Source organism: Triturus cristatus, chromosome 12, assembly GCF_964204655.1.
Source record: "Triturus cristatus chromosome 12, aTriCri1.1, whole genome shotgun sequence".
Classification (NCBI taxonomy): Eukaryota; Metazoa; Chordata; class Amphibia; order Caudata; family Salamandridae; genus Triturus; species Triturus cristatus.
In genome coordinates, this window is record NC_140595.1 from 285,443,534 (window position 1) to 285,464,350 (window position 20,817).

At 44.5% G+C, this 20,817-nt stretch overlaps 1 protein-coding gene across 6 annotated transcripts in view; it reads left to right on the plus strand.

Annotated features, from left to right (window-relative positions):
• Nucleotides 1-20,817, plus strand: part of LOC146775882 (death-associated protein kinase 2-like) — a 668,281-nt gene that overhangs the window by 410,194 nt on the left and 237,270 nt on the right. For all 6 annotated transcript variants that reach the window (XM_085639575.1, XM_085639576.1, XM_085639574.1 and 3 more), the window contains one exon: nucleotides 19,049-19,197. In XM_085639575.1, the coding sequence (XP_085495701.1) occupies nucleotides 19,049-19,197 (149 nt within the window). The remainder of the gene's footprint in view (nucleotides 1-19,048; nucleotides 19,198-20,817) is intronic.

The following is a 20,817-nucleotide window of genomic DNA, read 5'->3' on the forward strand; positions in this document are numbered from 1 at the left end:
TTCAGTGGTGCTGTCTGCCGGCTGAGGGAGAATGGACTGACAAATAGAACAACTGAGACGCTGCGAGCTCATCAAGGGAAGCGAAGGCGCTGTGTGCCAAGGCCAGGTGGGTGATTGTTGGCTCACATTCAGCAGGGAGGTACTGCAACTCTAGCAATGTGATGATGGCTGTGGCATGCGGGCCAGGCTTGGGATTTTAGGAGAAGGCAGAGGGAGTGCTATCTGTGGCCTGTGATAAAGGTAGGCCGGATGGGTGATTGTTTGCCCACATTCAGTAGGAAGAGACTGCAAGTCAAGCAATCTGATGGCTGTGGGAAGCGCGGTCAGGCTTGGGGGGGGGGGGGTTAGGGAAAAGCAGGGGGGAGTGCTGTCTGAGGTCTTCATGTTTAATCTTTGTGAAGGATGGCTAGGATGAGTTGCTCCCTGTTGGTGTGTGTCACAGGCAGATAGGCGATAAAAATCGTGGCGGATTTACTAGCTGTCAGGTGTAGGTGGGTAATACCTTTGGGCACAAGCAAGCTGTGGCTAGCAAAATTAAACCAGATATGGGTTGGTGAGCATTAATTGGCTCTTGCTGAGTAAAGTCTGGGGTCCAACAGTTTCAGTATCAAAATGCTTGTAATCAGTAGATTATGACATACCGCATATTTCAGAACAAATAACTTTTTTATCGATGTTTGTTACAAGACTATTATGATTGCTGTTATTTTTACTGTAACTTGTCATATGTCATCCCAAACGCAATGATCATTCTGACCTTTTTTTGGTGCCAAAGATAACGTGGCCTATTTGTATGCCCATGTAGGATCTGTGCATGTTTGTTATAGAAAACAGTGTGATATCATGGTGCACAGCGGCAGCAGTTCTCCTGCATTTCTTGTGATCACCTCATGCTAACCTATCCCGATTTCATGACCATTTCATAGGTTTCTTAATAAATCCTTCAAACGAGAGTACCCAAAACAGAAACCAAAACTAACAGAAGGCGCACATCGAAAGAGGACCTTGAAAAGAGTCAAGGAATGTAAACTTCCAGATACTGAGCTAGTCGTTTGTGAATTCCCGCTCAGCCGTGCCAAGGGTGAAGGTGAAGTTAAATGTCAGAAGTGGGAAAGCAAAGTGAGCTGTACACAACACGCACAAAGTGGCAGTAAATAATCAACACAGTGTTTGTTGTTATGGTGATTTCACAGCAATTTTGTGCACGTTCCTAGTGGTCCTTTGGAAAAGTGCCCTACTGCGTTTGTAGTCAGTCCTGATCTAGGGAGTCTTGGGTCGCATCTGGGTTTCCAGTTTGTAAGCGTGCGACTGCTGTGTGTACTTTTTGTGAACCGCAGCTCCTCGGTTTCCATCGAGGCTAGTGGCAGCCGGTGTCGCTTTGAATGGCCTTTATAGTGAGCCTTTCTCTGCATTGTTGTCTTTCTGCCCTCGCTCACCTCTGTAGTCTGAGTGCAGCTCTAGCAGGATTATTTGGTGCTTTCTCCATCTTTGTGCAGCTCTATCAGGAGTATTTGGTGTTTTCTCCATCTTTGTGCAGCTCTAGCAGGAGTATGTGGTGTTTTCTCCATCTTTGTGCAGCTCTAGCAGGATTATTTGGTGCTTTCTCCATCTTTGTGCAGCTCTCGCAGGAGTATTTGGTGCTTTCTCCATCTTTGTGCAGCTCTAGCAGGAGTATTTGGTGCTTTCTCCATCTTTGTGCAGCTCTAGCATGAGTATTTGGTGCTTTCTCCATCTTTGTGCAGCTCTAGCAGGAGTATTTGGTGCTTTCTCCATCTTTGTGCAGCTCTATCAGGAGTATTTGGTGTTTTCTCCATCTTTGTGCAGCTCTAGCAGGAGTATGTGGTGTTTTCTCCATCTTTGTGCAGCTCTAGCAGGAGTATTTGGTGTTTTCTCCATCTTTGTGCAGCTCTAGCAGGGGTATTTGGTGTGTTCTCCATCTTTGTGCAGCTCTAGCAGGAGTATTTGGTGCTTTCTCCATCTTTGTGCAGCTCTAGCAGGAGTATTTGGTGTTTTCTCCATCTTTGTGCAGCTCTAGCAGGGGTATTTGGTGTGTTCTCCATCTTTGTGCAGCTCTAGCAGGAGTATTTGGTGCTTTCTCCATCTTTGTGCAGCTCTAGCAGGAGTATTTGGTGTTTTCTCCATCTTTGTGCAGCTCTAGCAGGGGTATTTGGTGTGTTCTCCATCTTTGTGCAGCTCTAGAAGGGGTATTTGGTGTGTTCTCCATCTTTGTGCAGCTCTAGCAGGAGTATTTGATGTTTTCTCCATCTTTGTGCAGCTCTAGCAGGGGTATTTGGTGCTTTCTCCATCTTTGTGCAGCTCTAGCAGGGGTATTTGGTGTGTTCTCCATCTTTGTGCAGCTCTAGCAGGAGTATTTGGTGTTTTCTCCATCTTTGTGCAGCTCTAGCAGGAGTATTTGGTGTTTTCTCCATCTTTGTGCAGCTCTAGCAGGGGTATTTGGTGTGTTCTCCATCTTTGTGCAGCTCTAGAAGGGGTATTTGGTGTGTTCTCCATCTTTGTGCAGCTCTAGCAGGAGTATTTGATGTTTTCTCCATCTTTGTGCAGCTCTAGCAGGGGTATTTGGTGCTTTCTCCATCTTTGTGCAGCTCTAGCAGGGGTATTTGGTGTGTTCTCCATCTTTGTGCAGCTCTAGCAGGAGTATTTGGTGTTTTCTCCATCTTTGTGCAGCTCTAGCAGGAGTATTTGGTGTGTTCTCCATCTTTGTGCAGCTCTAGCAGGGGTATTTGGTGCTTTCTCCATCTTTGTGCAGCTCTAGCAGGGGTATTTGGTGTGTTCTCCATCTTTGTGCAGCTCTAGCAGGAGTATTTGGTGTGTTCTCCATCTTTGTGCAGCTCTAGCAGGGGTATTTGGTGTGTTCTCCATCTTTGTGCAGCTCTAGCAGGAGTATTTGGTGTGTTCTCCATCTTTGTGCAGCTCTAGCAGGGGTATTTGGTGTGTTCTCCATCTTTGTGCAGCTCTAGCAGGAGTATTTGGTGTTTTCTCCATCTTTGTGCAGCTCTAGCAGGGGTATTTGGTGTGTTCTCCATCTTTGTGCAGCTCTAGCAGGGGTATTTGGTGTGTTCTCCATCTTTGTGCAGCTCTAGCAGGAGTATTTGGTGTTTTCTCCATCTTTGTGCAGCTCTAGCAGGGGTATTTGGTGTGTTCTCCATCTTTGTGCAGCTCTAGCAGGGGTATTTGGTGTGTTCTCCATCTTTGTGCAGCTCTAGCAGGAGTATTTGGTGTTTTCTCCATCTTTGTGCAGCTCTAGCAGGGGTATTTGGTGTGTTCTCCATCTTTGTGCAGCTCTAGCAGGGGTATTTGGTGTTTTCTCCATCTTTGTGCAGCTCTAGCAGGAGTATTTGGTGTGTTCTCCATCTTTGTGCAGCTCTAGCAGGGGTATTTTGTGTGTTCTCCATCTTTGTGCAGCTCTAGCAGGGGTATTTGGTGTTTTCTCCATCTTTGTGCAGCTCTAGCAGGGGTATTTGGTGTGTTCTCCATCTTTGTGCAGCTCTAGCAGGGGTATTTGGTGTGTTCTCCATCTTTGTGCAGCTCTAGCAGGAGTATTTGGTGTTTTCTCCATCTTAGTGCAGCTCTAGCAGGGGTATTTGGTGTGTTCTCCATCTTTGTGCAGCTCTAGCAGGAGTATTTGGTGTTTTCTCCATCTTTGTGCAGCTCTAGCAGGGGTATTTGGTGTGTTCTCCATCTTTGTGCAGCTCTAGCAGGAGTATTTGGTGTTTTCTCCATCTTTGTGCAGCTCTAGCAGGAGTATTTGGTGTGTTCTCCATCTTTGTGCAGCTCTAGCAGGAGTATTTGGTGTTTTCTCCATCTTTGTGCAGCTCTAGCAGGAGTATTTGATGTTTTCTCCATCTATCGCAGGTTTGCTATCCAAGCACAGCTCTGGTGCTGCTGCCTGACATCTTGGAAGTGTCTGGCTGAGACAGGAGGAGGGGGCAGTAGCTCTGCAGAGTGGGGTGTGCGAAAGGTGCCTTTGGTAATAATCATTGTGCTTGTGCCGTCCCATGCCTGTTATGTGGGGAGTTTTGTCAGCTGGAGCCGAAACCTGATCCTTTGTGTGCTCCTGCTCAGGCGGGTGTCCCCGATGGGCTCAGTAAAGTGGTCACCTGCTCCAGGTAATGAGCGATTTTTGTAGTCTGCTTATCCGGAGGTCTGTGCCAGATATGAACATTAACTTAAGCATCGCTGAACTGTGTTTCCGCAGCAGCTCAGAGGGCTCTTTCCTGCAGCCTCAGTGCTGTGGTCCCAGAGCGCTTCCAATGCCCGTCAATCATGTGCTGCAGCACTCCTCGCCTCAGTCCTCTCCTGCAGCACTCCACGCCTCTGCCGCGACACCTAGGCCGTGCTGCAGTGGGATGGTGTCGTGCTGCATCATTAAACACAGAACTCAGTGAGGAATGACTCCAGCATCCCTTCACTCTGCCTCAGGAGAACAGTCCAATATCTGGTATCGCCTCGCACCCAAAGAGGTTAAGTTGTAGACCTAGTGATACCGATTTTATGGTATTTATTTTGTTGACATTTCTGTCTGTATTTATCCATCTTTATTTTGTGGTTAGTGAAAAAATTGAAGCTGTAGTGGGTACATTTCCACTTTAACTGTCAAATGTTGACTCATGTTTGAATGTCCAATGGATTGTAGCTATTTACAGTGCAATAGTTATTTGAAAACATTTGCTTTGCAGAACCTCTTAAATCGCTGTACTGCTGCAGTTGTTTAAGCTTAATTAGGATTTGTTTTTTAACTCCCCCTACCTGTCAATCTACACAGCAGTAGGCACTGATCTTTCGTAACTGCCTAACATTTTTCGTGCAAGAAGAGGGGATTATCCAACAGCTGAGATCAGCAGCGTGGGAGGTCTGGGGTGACATTTTGACAAGCTGAGATTGTTGTAGCAGGATGCCCAGTTCACAATTTCAATATGGGGGAAGTCTCAATGGATGGCACGTCCTACCCAGTGCTGAATAACTATTTTTGTGTGATCCAAAACTAGTTTAGAATTTTGCTTCCGAACTCTCATGACAATCCGGTTGTGGGTAAGCTAGCATGGTTTTTCAGAGTTGGCGATAAATCACCACAGACCAGCAGTTACTCCAGATTGTGAAATAAGTTGTCTCTTCCCTTTTGTAATAATCCCACCACCACTGTCCCGCAGCCACTCCATACAAAAATCTTAGTGACAGAGGTGAAGTTACAATGCAATAGGTCTCGCATTAATGAAAGTTTGAGCTATTGGTTTTTCAAATAATAATGCAACAACAATAGCTCAAACTTTCAGTAATGCAAGACCTATTGCATTGCAAATAATTGTTTAAATCTAGCACTGCCGCCTGAGCAGCCTTCTACTAGCAGAAATATATTTTGCTGTTTCAGTTCATCTGTTTGAGTCACTTCTTTCTTTTGTGTTTGAATACATAGGTTTCTAGTGTACACGTCTTCATTAAGACATGTAAGTCAGCATTAGCTCTACTGACACTGTCCATGGGAAAGCCCTCACAGAACAGTGGTGGTTGTTGCTTAAATAAGCATCGGAAAAGCCAGCATGTTGTGTTGCACTGTACATAAATCTCTGCAGAGAGTTACACCGGGAGCACTACCTGTAGCGGCAGGAGGCAGGGTGGTGAGTGCAGCAAGGGGGTCTGCATGCCTCGGGCAGCCACAACCAGGACTGGAGAAGCTCTTTCCGTTGCTGACAGATCTAGGTTGGCTGTATGCGCATTAAGGAGCTATATTGCTACATCACCAAACTCATTATGTTGAGTCTGTGGCACAGAGTAACCATCCGCAAAATGCATGACCCTAAATGGAGCACTTGAATGCTCCCAGCAGACAGCTACAGGCGCCTGTAGCCAGTCGCAAAAAAGAAATTGGAATGAAACCGTTTTATTTTTAACCCAAATAAGCTGCTCACCATCTGTCCCTTTCAAATTCATATCCAAGTTTTAGTGCTTTGTTAATAAAAACCATTGCGTTTAAATTCTCAATCGTTGGCATCTTAAAAGCCCAGTCTCTGGAACAGAGCACAAAAACAGGGTCAGCAATTGGCAAATATGATAACAGCAGAGAAAAAAGAAACCAAACTCAAATAGTCTTTTTGACAATGGTCCGCATAGTCCATGAATTTCCCTAACCTGGAAGGGGTGCTCCTTTCCATGTAGAGCACAAACATCGCAAGATAAATCCGGCAATATAAAGGTTGCCGGAGAGCGACTAGTATGGAAGGGGTTTTGATTTGGTACAAATGTGGATGAGTAAGAAGTGATTTTTAGGTCGAGCTTGGACAGCTCATACGCTGCTCTACGAGGCATGCTGTATTCAGGTATGGATTTGAAGCTCCACCCACTTGCTGCCCATAATTTTCATTAGCCTGTGTTATTGTCCTTTGAAAACTGTAGCTTTTCATTGGGCTATAGGCTTATCAGTCCCTCGTTAGTACTGCCTTGTCTCATCTTGTAACCTCCCATAAGGACTGGCCCTCTTACGTATGTTGGTACTCGGTAGGCTTTATTTACAGCATCCAAGTACTATTTCTTTAAATTGTTTTCACCTGGCTGCTGTTGCAGGCAAGACACGCGCTCTCCTAATGCTTTATTATTAATATTTTTTTTAATAACACAGCAGGCCACAGTGGCGGCCACATCTTTGTATTTGCGACGCTGAACGCAGCTGCATGTTTTTTTTCTCCTATTTATTGACTTTTTTTGGTTTCGTTTAGAAGTGCTCCATGCATCGCTTTCTCGTTAATGGACGCCGCACCCCTTTCTTTGAACAAGTCACGTCTAAAGATAGGTCTGCGGCAGCTATTAAAGTGAAACTGCGGCATGGGGCGCTTTTACAAAAAAAAGGCATTTCTTTGTTAACTTGAAAAACAAATGCTTTTTTTTGTAACAGCCCCCCATACCGCGCTTTAATTTTAATGGCTGCCGCAGACCTTTCTTTAGACACCGCTCTTCTAAAGAAAGGGGTGCGGCCTCCATTAACGTGAAAGCTCGGCATGGGGAGCTTTTACAAAAAAGTATTTGCAATGCAATAGGTCTCACATTTGTTAGAGTTTAAGCTATTGTCATTTACAATGGGAAACATCCATAATGACAGGCATTACAACACAATGCCTTTACAATGCAGTCAATACAACGCAAGTTCCATTAAAATGCATGCCATTACAACGCATATCCCTCAATGACCAGCACCTTCCCTGAGGTAAGCACCAGGCGGCATTAGAATAGTCGTTTTCCTTGAAATGGAACATGCGTTGTAATGGCTTGTGTTGTAATGGAAGTTGCATTGTTCAAAACTGCGTTGTAAAGGTATGCATTGTAATAGTTTGCGTTGTAACATCATACATCCTTTACAATGCCAATAGCTCAAAACTCGTAAATGCAAAACCTGTTGCGGGCATTGGGCATTTCCCCAGGAGGCCAGAAGGGAGGGGGCTGGTTCTGCAGCGGTGGAGGCCAGATTTGTTACTGGGGGCCTGTTTTGCAGCAGTGTTCCAATAGCACCCCCTGTAACAAAAGCAGCAGTGCTTCACACCTGCTCTCCCCCCCCCCCCCCCCCCCCCACTTCCAACAAAATTGCAAGGGCTGCTTTGGGTTCCAAGTACAGCCCTGGTTATTCCAGTGTATCAGTGAGCAGGCACATGAAAGATTCATTTAAGCTATTTGATGTAGAAAGGTTTCTGGAAGAAAGCACATGTGTAAAATTAGTCCATGGTTTGAATGCAGAAGGTTTTAGACTGTACACATTGAGCCATGAGGATACTAAGGAGGCAAGTAGTGGTGTGTTCACAAAAATGTTTGCCAGGTGCGCGCCTTTTGTATGACGATAAATGCTATTTTTTAAAAGTACAATTCATGTTAGATGGCTGCTGATGCTTCGAGGACATTGAGAACATGTGGAAAATATACTAGGAGTTTTTGACGTGCATATGAGGTCTGAATCATTAAGGTAGGTTTTGTGGGGTGTGCCTTTTAAGATATATTTAGACAGCAAGTATTTCATTTCCTGACAATGAATCGTCAAACCTCTCTTCAGACTTTGAGGTGATTCATGAATATAAAGGAACTTTGTTTTGTGGTAGAGCACATTCCTTCCTTGCAGAATATCGCGTCAGTTAAATGAGAGATGATGGTCAGGAATATGAAGGAAGGGTGATACGAAGTATGGCGGGATTGTTTGCTTTGCTGGATCAATGCCTCATGCGAAAGGTATGGAGTGGTGCCTGTACTGCAGGTGGAGTGACGGACAAGGTTTAAAAGAATCTACAGAATGGTTGATAGGTAAAGGTGAGTAAGTTCTGAGAATTGGATTATATTTCAGAGCAATTATTCACAAGCCGACTGGGTTTGTGCAGCAGGGCAGAACCAAATGATGCAGTTGGATTGACTAAATTATGCAGCAGAAAAGGAACACTATGCAGCATAATGCAGCAAATGTTGTGGCAGTGTTAGCTTGTCTGTTGAAGAGCTTCGTCTTCGGATGGATATTGTATGAGAGGCAGCGATGACAAGCTTGGTCTTTGGATTGATGTTGCATTGAGAAGCAGCGTTGACAAGCTTGGACTTAGGTTTGATATTGCATTGAGAGGCAGCATTTATAAGCTCTGCCTTGGGGTTGCTTTTGCACTGGGAGGCTGTGTTGACGAGCTTGGCCTTGGTATTGATATTGCATTAAGAGGTAGCGTTGACCAGCTTGGCCTTGGGATTGATATTGCACTGAGAGGCACCGTTGACAAGCTTGTCCTTGGTATTGGACTGGGAGGCATCGTTGACAAGCTTGGCCTTGGGATTGATGTTGCACTGGGGCGCAACGGTGACGTGCCTGGCCTTGGGATTGATATTGCACTGAGAGGCAGCGTTGACTAGCATTGCCTTGGGATTTATATTGCACTGAGAGGCAGAGTTGACGTGCTTGGCCTTGGGATTGATATTGATATTGTGCCGGGAGGCAGTATTGACAAGCTTAGCCTTATGATTGATATTGCACTGGGAAACAGCTTTGACGTGCTTGACCTTGTGATTGATATTGCGCTGGGATTCAGCGTTGATGAGCTTGGCCTTGGGACTGATATTGCATTAAGAGGCAGCGTGGGCAAGCTTTTCCATATAATTCATATCATGCTTGGAAGATGCGTTGGGGAGCCACGCTCACTCACGTTGCTCCCAGAATGATATAAATCCCAAGGCCATGGGAATGATATCACAATGTGAGCAGCATGAGTGAGTTTGGCCTCAGGATTGATATTGCACTGGGAGGCAGTGTTGGGGAGCTTGGCCTTGGGACTGATATTGCACTGGTGAAACACCATAAAATGTGTAGCTGTCTTCAAAATGTTATCATTCTGCCATACGGGGTCCAACAACTTGCAGATACCCTTAGCACTGATATGAGCTGGGTCGTGAGCCATCGTGACTACAGGAAGAACAAATGCATCTGGCAACATCCATCTTTGCTTCCCTGACTTATCAATCCAACATCCCTCATCGTTCAATTGTGCTGTACTTTCTTGCCACACTGCTAATTCCTCCACTGTGGCCTCGCTCTGTATTTCCTTCACATTCTCCAGTGTATCCTCAAACATGGTGACCTCGGGAACCCACCTAGCGGGACATATTACGGGCATTCTTTTCATCCTTGTACGGGCTGTCTCCTTAGCTGTCTGATCTGCTAAAGCGTTTCCTTTACCTACATTGTCAGTAACTTTCCTATGGGCGCTACACTTTACTATTGCCAATTTCTTAGGGAGGATCAGGGCGGACAGAATCCTATATATAAGATAACTGTGCTAGATCTTTGTGCCATGGGAAGTAAGGAACCCTCGCTCTGCCCAGAGTCACCCAAAATTATGGGCGACTCCAAAAGCGTACTGGCTGTCAGTATAAATATTGGCAACCAGTCCCTCACTCAATTTACAGGTTCAAATAGGGGCAACAAGCTCTGAAGCTTGGGCAGACTGGTTGGGGAACTCATGATGTCTAAACTACCGTATGCAGCGTAGTAATAGCCTACGCAGCAGTTGTAGTGCCATCTGGTAATTTAAAGCAAGAGCCATCGACATATAGTTCCCTTGAGGGTCAGATAAGGGAACATCTGTCAGGTCTACCCGTCCTTTCGTCTCTTCTTCCATACGGAAGATACAATCATGTATGTCATCTCCTCATTCTCAGAAGGGAGGGGTAGTAACGTGGCAGGGTTCAGAGTGGCACATTGTTTAATCGTAATATGTTTGCCGAACAGCGTTAGACGTGCACTGGTGAGGTGCTGTCTTTGTTTTATTCAAAACTGTATCCACAGCATGGGGTACCATGACTGTGAGGTCAGTATCAAGTACAAGTCCAGCCGATTGTCTTATTGAGACAGCCACTGCCGCGACCGCTCTTAGACAGTCCGGGAGGGCACATGCGACAGGGTCAAGCACAGCAGAGAAAGAAGCACAGGGTTGTTGCTCATCTCCACATTGTTGTGTTAGAACAAAAAGCGCGCAACCAGCCATCTCATGGACGTACAGCACAAACTGCTTAGCATAGCCAGGGGTGCCGAGTACTGGAGCCGAACAAAGCACAGTTTTCAATTTCTCAAAAGACTGCTGACTTTCAGGTGTTCTGGGCAGGAGGTTAATGCACATCTTTTAGTGTTAAAGCAAGCAGGGGTTTGATTAACAGCGAATAACTAGGTATCCACTGCCTGCAATAGGAAGTGATACCTATGAAAGCGCACACATCTTTCTGAGTTTGCTTGATGGGCATTTTAACAATGATAATGATACGCTCAGGGATCAATCTCCTACCCTCCTTCGACAGTAGGTGATCTAAGTAGGTGACCTCCTGTAGACAATACTGAAATTTGGAAAGGGATACTTTATGGCCATGTTGAGCTAAATGTAACAACAATTTATCCGTACTGTCTCTGCAACCTTGTTATGTATCCGAGGCGATGAGCAAGTCATCAACATACTGAAGCAATACATTACCTGTAGGGAGCGACAAGGAATCCAGTCAACATTTCAATGCCTGACTATAGATACTCTGACTCTCTGTACAGCCTTGAAGACCGCGATAGAATCTAAAGCTTCTATCAGCTAGGGTGAACCCAAACAGATACCTGCTGTCAGGATGAATGGGAATTCTGAAGAATACGTTTTTCAAGTCAATGACAGAAAAGTATGTTGCAGAAGAAGGAGTCATTGTCAAAAGAGTCGTAATATCAGGGACCACTGGAAACTGGAGAACCACTATTTTATTAATTTCCCGCAAGTCAATCACATAGCGATAAACATCTGCATGACCATCAGAGGACCCCAAATGTGTCCTTTTGAGAATATGAAGAATAGGGCTATTACAAACATTAGCAGTCGTATCCTGATCCACTCCTTTCTCAATCAAGTCCTGTATAATTTGCAATAAAGTTTGCTCACCTGCCTGCGGTATTTTATACTGATGGATGCGAGGCAGAATAGCATTGTCTTTAACTTGGATTGAAACTGGTGGTATCTGTAACAATCCCACATCTGTGTCACCTGTTGCCCACAGAGTGGGCTGTAGATCTTTAAACTCTGCAGGAAAAGGGGCATCTTTGGACAGGCACTACTTAGCGTGCACGACATCCCGACCCATTGTCATGTAAACACCCGCCGGAGAGCAGTAAATCGTGGCATGCAATTTTTCAACATGTCCAAACCCATAAAATTTTCTCCACAATTAGAACTCAACAAGAATGGCGAATCCACAGTGAAAGGACCAAAAGTCAATGCAAGAGGTTTTTAAATGGGGGTCATAAGCGGTACACCAAAAAAACCTACTGCAACATTATTATGGCCAGACAGACCCACCCCAGGGACCAAGGAACGAGAAATAGAACTGTTCATCGTACCTGTATCCACCTAAATCTCCTTAGCTGAACCATGCACATCTGCACTAACATACGGACCACATTGATCTACAGGTATCAGAACTGGTCCCTCACTCTGTCCCTGGCTGTCCTAGCTGTAAGACATCCCTGTCATCTCCTCTGTATTATAATCATCATGATAATACTGTCCTCTCCGGGGGGTCATCAAAATAATTCTGATCCGAACAACCCTGCGAGGCCAGAGTATTCTGAGCCCTGTCCTGACCCCCAGCTCCACGACCCCGTCCACGAGAACCCCAACCTCTTGGGACCGCCACCTTCAGGCAAAAGCACCGGACACTGGCTTTGCCAGTGAACCTCCTCTTTACAATATGCACACTGATTCGGCCCTAAAGGCGTGGTGTTTGTAGGCCTGCTAGTGCGTGGAAGCTGTTGGGTCGAACCACCACATCCTCTACCATTCCCCCTAGAAGCCTGCTGCAACAACACTTTTGTCTTCAAATGTGTTTCTTCTCCGTCCTCTCCTTGTCCTCATTTTCCCTGTGTTCATAATACTGCACCATATTCAAAATAACAGAAGGGGACGATGTGGACCAGGTGCTCTCGGAAGCCTGCAATCTGGTCGCAATCTCAGGAAGCAAATTGGAAACAAATCTATTAACAAACAGTCGTACACCACATTCGATCAACAAATCCTGTCCACTATAATGTAGAAACATCCCCTCAAACCGAGTGGAAAAAATCAGACACACTCATCTTTCTTCTGACGGCAAGCCGATAACATGTCCCAATCAACCTTCCTCGTGGGATAAGGGAATGTATATACGTAATTATACGACCGGGCAAAGCAAGTATCTCCGCTCTAGGCTTATCACCTGGCTTCCGTTCCTGATCCCATACTTTAATTTGATCCCAGGTACCACCCAACTCTGCAGCATGATCCTGTATGTGTACTTGTCTCCAAACATCAACCAGAACGAACAAGCCAAAGAACATTTCAGTATCCGCTTCAGTCAATTCTTTATAATAAGCAGTGGAATTCTTCCTAGGGTCATGTAACTGAGTCTTAAGAGACAAAACTTCACTCCATTTCCATGGAGTATAAACCCATTGTTCTTACAAAGGGCTGCTGCCCTTGGTCTAGTAAGAACATTATGCTGATCCCTTAGCTCTGGTATTTCAGGATGATAGATAGGATGGACCTCCTGCATCAGAAACTGGGATACCGTGGTGGTACTCTTCTTAAGCACTCTACCCTGATAACCAACCACAGTCGCAACATTGCCAAAAACTTGATCAGTAACATATAAATGATCCTTAATATCAAATAGAATTTGCGGTGCTGCATCATTGAAGCACTGCTCTCAAAGACCGATCAAAGTAGCCGACATATGCTTGAGGACATGCTGTTGTACAAAAGGCTCATAATCTTTCATCACACTCCACACATCTTCCACGCCATACATGGGATTCCGTGCCCAATGGGCAGCCTGATTAGCTATTACCCTTTTCTCCTCGTCTCCCACATCAGATCGGACTAACGTCTGCCCCATACGTTCCCTATATTTCGTCCAGTTTCTATCCTCAAATCCACGTACTGGTGTCTCACTACTCTGTAATGTCGGGGGATGGAAAAACACAGTGGGAGTAGCAACAGAAGTAGCAGGCACTAATGTCGCTGCCGGTTGTGTCGCAGGTGTAAGAGCTGGCGAAAGGGACGAAGTAAGCAGTAGGTGTGGCAGGAGTACTAACAGTCATAGTTGCCACAGACGATGAGGACAAAGAAAGGACAGGAGGTGCCGTGGCCAAAGCAGTCCGATCAACAGTAACAGAAGCAGAAACAGCAGAGACAGAAGAATCGAGTAGCTGGGGCTGTGAGGGGAGAGCAGGAAATATCCTCTGCGGGGCATATGGTGGTGGGAGTCGAGTATCTAACTATTATTACACAAATGTATCATTTTCTTCTTGGGTCACATAAGATTTATCAATATTCAATTGAAACCTCCTACCTTCACATTCAATTCCTATCTCTTGTTTCTCTCTATCATGTGCTACAGCTTTCTGAGTCAATGTTTGCATTCTCCCTTTCCGGGCCTCTTTCTCTGCTTACATTCGCCTCTGTTTAGCCTCCTTTTTCCACGTTCGAAGAGAATCAAACCTAGACTGTCTACTTCCTTTTGCAAACAACTTCTCCTATAAAAAAAAAGAATTTTGTTCATCAAAAGTGCCCGTCAATGGCCACTACAACTCAGCATTGTCCCTCGTATATTTGTGCCATAGTGTACTGAACATAATAGGGCCAAGGCCATGCTTCACATACATATCAAAGTTTGGAGTGCCTTCTTGAGGCGCTGGCTGACTTTCTTCCTATCGACCATCTGCAGAGCAACAACGACAACAAAACACCTAGTATTTGCTAAATCAAGGCATTTTCAAAAGTAATCCAAATTTGTTATGTTGCCTGGCAAAGTGTTAACAAACACTTTGTACCAAATTCTGTCCTCAGACCGTGCCAAATACAAACTAAAATGGTAACATATCCACAAAGAACCAAAACAAACTCTCCCTTTGCACACAGGTCAAACAAATGTATTCCCCACTGCCGACTCTTCAGACCAAATGGTCAGATCCAAGGGTTTCTCCATTCAGGACCCCAGTTGGGATGACTGCTGGGCGAGGCACCGTCTCGCGGAACAGAAGGGGCAGCTGCGAGCAAACAATGCTCGTCGTACAGGGATCCCTGATCCATCTGTCCAACCCGACAATGGCCCTGACCTTCCCACCCGTCCACGGGTGGGGATGGGTCACCCGATTGAGTCCCTGTTTGGGTGCCAACTGAAGGAAGTGACCCGATTAGGGCCACCCAGGTCACATGCGACCACCTCTCAGCCTTCCATACAAATGAAGAGTCGGTCAGACAGTAGAGAATACAAACCAAGTATTTATTCAGGTACACTCGAGCAGAGCCCAGTCTGCCCAGGTTGCTGCAGAGGGACTGACATCAGAAAACATGGTGATACATTATGTACGATTCCGAACTAATGAAGGCACACCCAGACTGGAAAGTTCCAGATGAAGGCATCTACACAAAGGAGGAACAGAAGGATAAGTTTTGATCCTGAGACCGGGCACACACTATCTCTATGACAAGGTCATTCTGCCTGTGCCCATCACTGGGAATATACCTCTTTTTAACGCATAATTTTTCCCCGCAGGGAATTACAATGCAGTTGTTACAATGGCCGCGTTGTAACCACGTATACTATTATCCCGCAAGTCATAACAACAACTTGCGGAGGGGGGGACGCTGGATGTTGGAATAATATAATTTACTATTCCAACTCCAGTATGTGAAACAGTAGGGAAGGTGTTGGATTTTAAATCCAACACCTTCTGCCCCCTCTGCAAGTCATTTTTCCGACTTGCGGAGTAATGGTATGCGTGGTTACAACACCGTCGTTGTAACAACCGTGTTGTAATTCCCTGCGGGGAAAATGTTTAGTGGTAAACGATGTTTACCCATCACTGGACTAGTGGGAGCAGGTCTCGATCTAGTGGGAAAGGTATGCGCTAATAAGAACAGAGTATTCATTAGTACAGCAGGGCCCAACCTTGGAGAAAAGGAAAATTACCAAAGCTGCTTCACGCAGAGAGAGAGAGATTAGTTTCGCTCATGGGTCAAAAAGGCAGCCAAACATAAAATGGTGCCACAAATGCTAACTTATGCAGAACAGTATATAAACAACACGACTAAGACATTTTTATTCTAACACTGGGAGGAAGAGTCTGGTCCTGGGATTGATATCACATTGTGGAGCAGCATTGAGAAGCCTGGGATGGATATCTTACTGGGAGGGCAGTGTTGGTGACTTCAACCTTGGAAATGACATCACAATGGGAGGCGCGGGGGCGAGTTTTGCTGTGGGATCGATGTCACACTGCAAGCAGCGTGAGCGAGCTTGGCCCTGGGATTGATATCATACTGGGATGCATCGTTTGAGAGCTTAGGACCTTAGCCTTGGGGCTGATGTTGCATTGGAAGGCAGTGCTGGCGAGCATGACCTTATGACTGATATCACACTAGGAGGCAGAGCTTTGCCTTGGAATTGATATTACGCTGTGCAGCACTATGCAGCTTTGCCTTCTGATTAATAACACTAGAGCTATTAAGCACAAGCTCGGCCTTGGCATTGACGTATCGTAGGAACACAGTTTAATAAAGTTTGGATGTGATCATGGTCTCTCACAGGGACGCTATGTATTCAGGCTTAGTGTCAATGTTGTCTGCCAAAATGTTTGTTTTGAGAACAATCACATAAAACAGGTTCATACTTGTTACAATAAGACAACATCATTGCCACACTACAATGTTTCAGGTTATTCAGTAACTGATTAGTTCATATATATACAATAAAAATAAATTCCTCACAATTTGGCCAGCTAACAATACCCATGTGCTAGTAACTAGGGTGTAGAATAGCATCATCTGTCAATTCTTTCATTAGAGGGCAGTCCTTGTTGTTGAAATGTTATTTACTGTTCCATAAATAACCAAACATAGATCAGGTTTTAGTAGTTACAGTGCCTGCTCACATGCACTCGACAACGTTGTGTGTCTCACATTCATTAGTCAGAGAGGCATTGAGGCAGAGCTCGCGCCGTGCGTTGATCTTGGGGAGGTGTGGCGGAGCTCGACCTCGAGAGTGACTGCAGTGTGATAATAGACTGAAGACATCATGGCAGTGGTCTGTCTTCAGACTGTTGCCCACCACCCCCCACGCCAACCTAAAATAAAAAACGATAATAAAACAGGTTTATTATTGTTTGATTTTTCTTTCATTTAATGAGGCTTGGGGGCGAGATCATTGCAGGGCAAGTCAGGTGGGGAAGTGATGAGCACTGCCTTCAAGTGCGCATGTGGGTTTGTCCAAGAAGCACACCTGGGAATACTTGGGTACTAGATGAACACAGAGCAATCTGTGTTCATCTAGCACCCAAGTATTCCCAGGGGTCACCAACAATAAGGAAAAAGAAAAAGTGTTGATCTCTATATATCTAATTGTTAAACTTGGTGTGCTTCTTGGACAAGATTGATGTTTATATCCCCAATTAACTGTTGTTTTTAAACATTTTATATTTGTTTATTATTTGATGTACATTGATGATGTGGATTTTATAAAATAGCATTTAATTACGAGAAAACTATAAACTAAAATAACTTTTATATCACTTTTTTTGGTTTTGATTGAACGCTGATGATGTGGTTGGTGTATGCTTAGTAGTTGAAAATATTTGTATGCTTTGATAAAGGTGCCCAAAGGGATTTTGCCTTTGACAGAAGTGTCACACCAGCCACTACTGCAAAAAGAAGCAGTCAGCAGAGCCCAAATTGAGTTGGATGTATGAGATTCTGTGTGCTAATGATATTTCAAACGCCGAGGCTCTGCTGCAGAACTCTGTCTTGGGATTGCTCTCTAAAATGGATGCCACGGGAAAGTGTCTTGGGTTTGATTTCTCAAATTGAGACCATCATATGTAACTGATATTGGTCTTCAGGATACATTTCTGAAAAGGATGCCTTAGACAGTTCTCAGTCTTGGGATAGGTTTCTGAAAGGGATGCTGTGTCCCATATTTTAATCTTGGGATGGGTTTCTGAAAAGGATGCAGTGTCACTAAGTTAGTCAAGGGATAGGCTTCTGAAAGGGATGATACGTGGCAGTTCTCAGACTTGAAATAGGTTTTTGAAAGGGAAGCCATGGGACAGTGCTCAGTCTTGGAAGAGATATCCTCAAGGGGAAGCAGTTTGATTGAGCTTGGCCAGGAACTGATAGCCTCACAGTGAGACAGAGCTAGCACTTGCATAAATATCTCAGAGAGACAGTGTGCCACTGTTCTTAACTCAGAAATGCCGGATGTACCCTGTGTTGCCAATTCCATGAAGATGCGCTTTATTTTCCTCCATGTCATAAAATTGCTCCAGCTTTGAAAAGCAGCAGCAATCAACTTTAGGGTAGATCAAGGCCAGGTATGTGGAATATACCCACAGTCCAGGATTGTTCTCCTCCAGTGATGCCATCTCCGGACAGTGTGAACAGAGCACTATTGCTGTGTCAATCTTTACATATCTCTGTATGTGTCTATCGAAGCTAGACCCATCCCAGAAGGCGTACGTTGACCGTCTACGGAACAGACTCTTGCACACGTTACTGGAGACTGTGCTCATTTGGACACAATTGGTTTGGTCGGCAGGTTTTAGACTGCTAGTTCACCAGGTGGAGACACTAGGTAGGGTGGTCTTATTTGGGATATCACTGCAAATTTGCCATTCCATATTTTTTAAAGCCCACTTAGATATGAAAAATTCCATACTTAGTGGTCCTTGTATTTTTGATGCTCAGTGGCACCACGGTGAAATGTCACAAAGTGCTACGCAATGAGGGGAGGGATAGATGTATGAACTGGGTCGGGTGATACCCCTCTATATTTATTTGCATTATGCAAATCAAACACCAGGATATCTTACTGATACAATAGACAGAAAACATCTAAAGAGATACGAAGAAGTGGCTAGTTATAATTAATGGTGGCTCATGAGGTCAGGTGGCATTTAAGCAGTTGCCTTTGTTTGGGTTCTGATAAGGTCTCGTCTCTAGGAGTTACATTTGTTTATGCTAGGTTGCTGCAGACTACCCCGACACCATTCTTTGCGACCCCTGTAGTTTACACTCTTTGCAAGATTTCAACAAAGATTTCTTTGAACAATATTGACCTGACCATGAAGGTGTACATGGGTTATGTGATGTCACTTCTGTGATACCACCGATAAGTTACAAATGTCTACATGCAAGATACATTATCCAGTGCAGGTTATCTTTTACAAACTGCTCTAAATCCATACGTTTATTCCAAATATTGAACTGGACTACAAACCTCAGAAACCATTGGGAATTACATGAAAAAACTAATAAAAACACTTGCCATGACCTGATGCCACTGTGGACACTGACCTATTTAACTCTAGTCACTGCAAGAAATGTGTGATTTCACTTAAATACCACTATAGTGTTATTGAAATAACGTCACTGACCTGCCAAGATCTAAGTAGTGGTGAACCTTCTGCCATTATCTCATGTCGGTTGTCTTCTCTCTCTTCTTTCCTCCCTCCTCTTTCCATTATGCTTCTCAGGATGACATTTGGTACCCTGAGGATGATGCAGACCTTCTGATTGGCGACGACAACGTGTTTGACCCAGAGCGTGTGATCGCCCACGTCATGTCGACGTTCAAAGTTGAAAATGTGGAGGAACTTTATGATCTTATGGAGATCCTCGGCAGGTTAGTGTTGTTATTCTTTCCTTCCTTTTCAACGCCTAACATTTTCTTGCACTACTTTTAGGTAGAGAGCTACATGCAATGTAAAAAGCTGCCTGAACCAGGATGGCCATGTCATTTAAAATGAAACCTTGGACATCAGTGGACGTGGCCTATCTTTATACAATTGTACTTGTGGATATATATATAAACTCCTGCTAGGCGCTACAATTTTACATCAGTGAGGCTCACTGTGGTTTATTATACACCCAGACACAAGTATACAATGGCATTTAAGGAAGTTGGGGCTGAATGTTCTAGGATGACATTTTCAATAAGTGGTTGCACATGTTGCTTTGACTTTTTGAGAATGGAATATGATTTTGGGAACCAATCTATTTACTATTAGGTTTGTTCACTAACTCCGTTTTTACAGGGAGTTGTACAACGACCTGTTTAATTAATTTTTTTTTGGTACGCCACAATTTGAAACCCTCTTTGGTTGGCTGAAAACACAAGGATGGTGGTATGCAAGGGACAGCAGACTAACAACTCTGTGTTTGTATTTCCAAATAAGATTTTTTTTAAAGAACTGGAGTTTCATAAGGAAACTGGCGCTGCTTAAAAAAACCTGTTTCCTATTAGGAAAGCATCAGAAGGAGAATTCATTGGTCCCCTGAGGCCCTCCCTTTTCTCCCTGAGGCACCCAGCCCAATTCCGAAAGGGTAAGTGGCCTCCAAACTGACCCCTTCCCCATTGCAAATCAGTTACCACCTTCTTTGAGGAGTCTGTAGCTGGTTAATGGTTTATGACTGGAAATAAGGTTGCAAACCATTCATACATAGGTTACAGAGTCAGCCTCAAAGGAATACCTCTGTCACACTCCTTCCAAATTGTGGTTGTCTCTAGGTCGAAAAAAATAGTTTGAGTTGGGAAAAAAATGTCCTCTAATTCTGCAAGGACATTTAGCAAATGCTTTCAGACTAGAAGAAACAAGTCAGAACTTCATCTCTTGTCGCCATGCTTAAGCACATGGTTAGATTCTTATCCTCAGACTCTCAGAAGGGAATTTTGTCTCCTTCCCCTGATCATCAGTAGGGTAATCCAAGCCTTTGTCTTCACAATACAGTGATGGAGCAGTTCTGATTTATTTCCAACACAGTTTGAGCAGTGGGGTCACAGACGGTCTTCTTAGACTTGACTTGACTGAATTGCTTATATGACTTCGAACTGGCACCAGAGTAAGATATGTGTCTTTTTGTCTGAACAGGGGGAGGGTGATCAGTGTCCCTTTCCAAGGCCTTTTAGAGTACAATGTTTCTCTTTAACTGTCCATCTCAGGATGATCTGTGTCTCTTTTGCCGGCCATTTGGAGAACAATCTTTGTCTCTTTCCAGACCATCTGGAGAACTCTCCTTCCAGATCTTGTGAAGAAGGTACTGTGTCTCTCTCCCTATCAGCAGAGGGATAATCAGTGTCTCTTTTCCAGCATGTCTATGTGTTGATCTGTTGGTATTTTACAGTCCTCCAAGTTGTGAGCTGTGTGTGTTCTCTAAACACTGGGAACATTTTCTGTGTATCTTTTCCGGGCATCAAGGGAATGATATGTATCTTTTGTGTAGACAACAAGGCAATGGTCAGTGT